General features: G+C 38.8%; 1 protein-coding gene across 1 annotated transcript in view; it reads right to left on the bottom strand.

Moving 5' to 3' along the window:
• SASH1 (SAM and SH3 domain containing 1) overlaps positions 1–5,931 on the bottom strand; it is a 518,758-nt gene that overhangs the window by 22,677 nt on the left and 490,150 nt on the right. Inside the window, 1 exon segment of the mRNA XM_019612896.2 lies at positions 2,025–2,096. Within this exon segment, the coding sequence (XP_019468441.1) occupies positions 2,025–2,096 (72 nt within the window).

Here is a 5,931-nt window from a genome sequence, read left to right as displayed (position 1 = left end):
AAAAAAAAAAAGCAAAAATACTACCAGATCCACAATTTCTGGTAAAAGGTTGCACTAGCACCTTCTTGAGGCATGCACACAGGTTGCTACCAAACTAAATTAGCTGGTCCACATATAGCAACAGAAGCCAGCTGCTTTGAACGTATTTAACCTTTTCTAAACTAGCTTAAGATAGCCGGTATTTACTTACACCACAAGTGCATGCAAAGAATTACCATGGATCAGCTAACATTGAAGAATTTATATGACTCAGCCCTTTTTCATATTTTCTAGGCAGCATGATAAACACAGTACTTCATTCTCCATTATTTCAGGAACTACAGCAAGGCATCTCTGTAAGAGTTACTACCAGCGCTTACATTGGCACAGATACAACAAAAATCACAATGCAAAAAGGACCAAAATCAGATCGGTAGCAGTCAGGTTGACAACTGAATTTGGTCTCTGATTTAATCCTTTAAAAGAAAACTTAGATACACAAAGTAACACACACTAAAATAAATGTACATTGCATTCTACATAAATGAGTTACCTATTTCCTCCCCTGTACTTACACCCTATACTTATACCCTAATACTTACTTACTTTACTGACGTTCTGTCAAAAAGTATATCTGAAGGTCAGCTGACAACTAACTAATGAACATCCTAACATTTTTTCCTTGACAAGTTGATTGTGACTATAACTTCTTTGATAACTTTTCATCTTTCAGCAGAAATTAAGGACAACTATTTGCTTTACCTTTTTGGAAAAAAAACAAACAAACCAACACACCCAACATGTTAAGGTTAATGGACTTCAAAATGTTTTCAAAAAGTCCAAACCAACCTTGATCTGCATTCACTAGTCTGGGACTCTGTACCTGTCCCACCACTGGTGTTAGCAGGAAAATTACTAGACTTCACACTTTCCTATATCAAAAACATGGTATGAACATATCAAATTACCTATGCTTAAAGATGATCAGTGCATGTTTGAACTGTTTTACTGAGTTGAAACTTGATGAATATAATGATGAATATCCACTAACAGTTTTGGACAATGAAAAGGGAATTTATGATGTTAAAACCAAACGAAACTATCCATCCATCCATCCATCCACCCACCCATCCATCCATCCATCCATCCATCCATCCATCCAAATAAATAAATAAATAAATAAATAAATAAATAAATAAATAAAAATCCTGCAAAAAGCAAAGAAATCACCACCACCAAAAAGAAACCCCAATCAGCTCATTAAATGCTAGTATATAGAATGTTTTGAAATTTATGTTTTATTTAAGAGAACAAAGAAGTTACTGGAGCCAAAGTTAAAACAGAAAGAAAACAATATATGGAGAAAAAGAAAAAAATAATGTTGACAATTTCATTTGATAAAATGTTCTGGCTCGTTTCTGTTGTATTATTTTTGGCTATGGATTGACCAACAGCAACACTGGGATTAACATGAGTAACATAAAATGGAATCAATTCTCCAGAGAGTTATTTTATTGTACATAAAAAGCTCCCTTAAAGACAAAGATTTCTGAGATTAATTGTGCAGCATCCAGAACAATGAGGTCCTGGTCTACTCCAGTACTCTTAAATGCAGTGAGAAAAGAAATAATCCGTATCGTGTGACTTCTACTCAAATAATCTGCAGATCTTCACTGAATGAAGTCGGTTTCATTATTTCAAATAAGTTTTAGCAATAGAGTATAGTAACCATATGACTTGCCTGAGGGGATGCTATGAGGAAGTCAGACACAGGAATAGTTCACAGATGCGCCTCCCAGACCTGTACTTTGATCACTTGTTCTTGCCTCCTAACACATATGGTATATAAATACTTATACATACATGGATATGGGTGGATATGTTATTCTCAAAGCTAAGGAAGTCTGTGGTTAACAAAGATACTTTGCTTTCTTGGATTCTCAAACTGCTATTACAGACCTAAATTACACTTCAGTCTATTATAACTCTATTGTGCATTTCATTTTATGCTATTTCAAGCCTCTGCTTTTTTGTCTTATACTCACCATTTGGTCAGAATTGTTTCCAATATGAAGGGAACGATTTGTCAAGTCAAATCCTCCAAAGCTGCAGGTTCTCTGAAAAACAACAACAAAAAAAACTAATAAATGATGGAAACAGTTTTATCACAGCGATTGCTCACTCAAAATATTGTGATTTGGAGAACACCAGTGAATACACATACATCTGCAAAAATGGGAACAAACAAAGAAACAAAAGGATGGGAGATCATAAACCTAGAATGCTGTTAAAAGCAATTTGAGTCATTTGTCTTTTCCAGAGACAATCCCTTGGCATAAGGTCTGCTGCTGTTGAGTCATCTATTGCCGGCTCTTGATTTTTAAAAGAAAAAAGACTTTCTGGTCTGAGGAAATTGTTGATGTTATGCATCAAGTTTTCCAGATTGTTAGCAACTCCACCTCAGCACTCTCATCTGCCTTCATAATTTACTTCACAGTAGCAGTGAAACAGAGAACCACCAACGTTTTAAAGCACTGGATAACCTACCTTCTGGGAATAGCTGTATACACTTAATTTCCACAGAAATAGAGGGAAGTCTAGGTTCACACACCTGAAGGCTGTGCTATCATTCAACAAGACCTCAACAGACTGGGTGAGTTGGGCAGAGAGGAACCTGATGAGGTTTAACAAGAGCAAGCGTGGAGTCTTGCACCTAGGGAGGAATAACCGCACGCATCAGTACAGGTTAGGGGATGACCTACTGGAAAGGAACTCTGTGGAGAAGGACCTGGGGAATCGCAGTGGATAACAGGTTGGCCATGAGACAGCAGTGTGGCCAGATGGCCAAGAAGGCCAATGGTATCGTTAAGTGCATTAAAAAGAGCGTGGCCAGCAGATCGAGCGAGGTGATTCCCCTCCTCTACTCTGCCCTGGTGAGGCTACATTTACAATACTGTGTTTAGTTTGGGCTCCCAAGTTCAGAAACATGAGGGATCTCCTGGAAGGAGTCCAGTGGAGGGCCACAAAGAACATTAAAAGCCTGGAGCATCTCCCATATGAGGAAAGGCTGAATTACCGGGGCCTGCTCAGCCTGGAGTAAAGAAGACTGAGAGGGGATGTGATAAATGTTTATAAATATCTAAAGGGAGGTGGAAGGCAAATGGATGAGGCCAGGCTCTTCTCAGTGGTGTGTAGCAAGGACAAGGAGTAATGGCCTAGAACTCGTACATAGGAAATTCTGTACTAACATACTGAAGAGTTTCTTTACGGTAGGGGTAATAGAGCACTGGAGCAGATTGCCCAGAGAGGTTGTGGAATCTCCATAGAAGGAAATATTCAAGACCCATCTGGATGCCTACCTGTGCAACCTATTGTAGGGTACCTGCTTTATCAGGGCTTTATCTTGAGGTCCCTTCCAACCCCTGTGATTCTGTGAAGTGCCAGGGGCCTTGCAGGGTAAGAACTTGGTAAAAGGAGTGAAAAAACAATACCCGCTTATCCAAAAGCATTGTGTCCCAGTGATTCAGTAAGCCCTAATTCCAGATTAGGTATTTACAATCACAGCGCTAGTGGTATATGGCAGCTCTGCTACTTCTCAGAGAAAGTATATCGTATTTGCAGTGGCACAATCACTTGAGTGACTCGGTTTTCACTGAATGTGCAGAAGCAATTTATCATAATCATCCTGCATGAAAAAGAACATCAGCACTATGATAGCATTTCCCTTCTAAGAGCAGAAGGCAATCGAACTCAATACAGTCGCATTTCCACAGCCAAAACCAGACTGCCTAACAGATAAGTTTCTACTAAAGCTTTGGTAGCACCAAAGACCAGCCACTTAGGGGGCTCAGAGAGAATCCCACTTTTGCCTTGCAATCCAAAAGGTCAAGTCTTTGGCTATTTTTCTATCTGAAGAACAACCAGATGCACAGCAATCAAACAACTGGTCTTGTCAAAAGGGCAATACAGGAAAATAAGAGCATGGCAGTTATAATTTATTTGTATGGCTTCAACTCTGGGCACTAAGAAGGGGTTTTGAGATAGTTATATCTCTGTTATAAGTATTCTCTTTGGAGTTAGATGTGAGACAATCAGGAGGCATAGAATCAGCAACTTGTGAACTGTAAATTCTTAGGGCCTGAACTACTCAAGACAATAACTTTAAAGACACTCTAAATCTCAGCTTAAGACACTCTAAGCATAAGATGAGAACTACAAAGGATTACTCAGTTAGTCTTGTGAATTTGTACTTGGGAAGACTCACCACCTGAAAACCACCAGTCTTCTTCAACACTTCGACAGAAAGAAGCAAACTTGATAAAGCACCACTTAATAAGCAATTAGATCAGTTAGTTCTACTAACACGAGCGCTCTTCTTGCTCCATTCACTACTTACCAACATACACACTAACTACTTTTCAAGAGCTTTTTTTTCCTGGCTTTACACTGAGTGTTGTACCCTTCACAGCTACTGAAACTCAAAGCCAGCTTCGCCTAGGCCTCACACACATCAAAAAAACTGCCATAACTTGAGATCAACAACAAGTAATAAGATCACTTTTTAAAGCACAACACGTTTAGCTGTGAGTAATGTCCTGTAAAGAGTCCATTCTAACTAATCCTATAGCGTATGGTAATCCCAACAATGAAGAAAGGACATCTGCAACTACTCTGAGCAAACTCATCTGTCAAACCAGCCAAACCTCCTCCTGCAGCAGCCTCACAGGATCAAAACATCTGTTGGTCAAAAGCTTCTGAGTACATGTACCACATTAAGGATTCTTATTCTTTCATTACGGATCTTCCCATACACTTAACATCATCTTCTGCCTTCAGTTCCAGTAATGACCCTGGAAATTATGTACCAAACAAAAGGTCTGTGGATGAGGAAAGGGATATTCAATGGAATGGCCATGCAATCCAAAGTATTGTATTTCTGAGAGAAAAGAAAAACTGATGCTATTTGAAAATTCCATGCATGTCCAGGTCACTGAAACAAGTATAATAAATGACAAAAATGAATGGCAAGGCAAGACAGAGTGACCAATTCCACTGAATACACAGGCATTGCAATTTCCCTGAGGTTGCAGCAAACAAACATTAAGTGTTTCTAAGAAGGAGTGGCATTAGCTGAAGTTTGTTTCAGGAAGAAGTGCAGTGAAAAAGCTTGTAAGAGTGTGTTTCCACCATTTATTTCATTTAAATGAGGCTGGAGAAGCAGTTAACAGAGGAATTCCTCAACAACAACAAAATTATCAATTTTTTTCTCTGATTGTATCTCTGTGAATAAGCAAAAGTCATTCCAGCTGGTTTTCATAATGAAATGACTGTAGTTAAAACTACTTTCTAGAAGAACTGAAAAGCTTGTTGCTGGTGTCTGTATTTAAAAAGACAGCCTTAGAAAATAGGAAAATAATCACTATCATCTTAGTGGCAGGGAAAGTAGTTACAGCAGAAGAAATACTGAAGTAGCCAATTAAAGGCAGTGGGTAGGAAAAAAAATCCTTACTTTCAGGTCCATAGAGCAAAAAATGTACCACAAGGATTTGGTCAACTCCCACACATAATTCAGAAGAACAAGGCTGTGACTCTTGTATTGAGAATACCTCACACCTGAAGATATGAAGTAGGCCTCTCAAAATAAAATCTGTAACTCAAGAGGAAAAGCTCTTTTTCTAATGTAATCTTCACTGGAATATCTTGCTTCATGTTATGAGTGAACTGCTGTTTCCACCCACTGAACTAGGGAATATATCTACACTGTCAACAAGAAAAGAGTTAGCTGTTTCAGCATTGGAAATCTGGCTGGCCCCAAAGGCAAGTTCCCAGGAAACTCAACATCATGGTGAAGGGTATTGTCAAAGCTAAGTATATAGCCAGGAAGAGCCTTTGGGTCTCTCTGGAATGCTCAAATCATCTAATTTCCCCTTTTACGGTAGCACTTCTTTTTTT

Source organism: Meleagris gallopavo, chromosome 2, assembly GCF_000146605.3.
Source record: "Meleagris gallopavo isolate NT-WF06-2002-E0010 breed Aviagen turkey brand Nicholas breeding stock chromosome 2, Turkey_5.1, whole genome shotgun sequence".
In the NCBI taxonomy this organism is placed as follows: Eukaryota; Metazoa; Chordata; class Aves; order Galliformes; family Phasianidae; genus Meleagris; species Meleagris gallopavo.
This window is presented reverse-complemented; position numbering and strand designations above follow the sequence as displayed.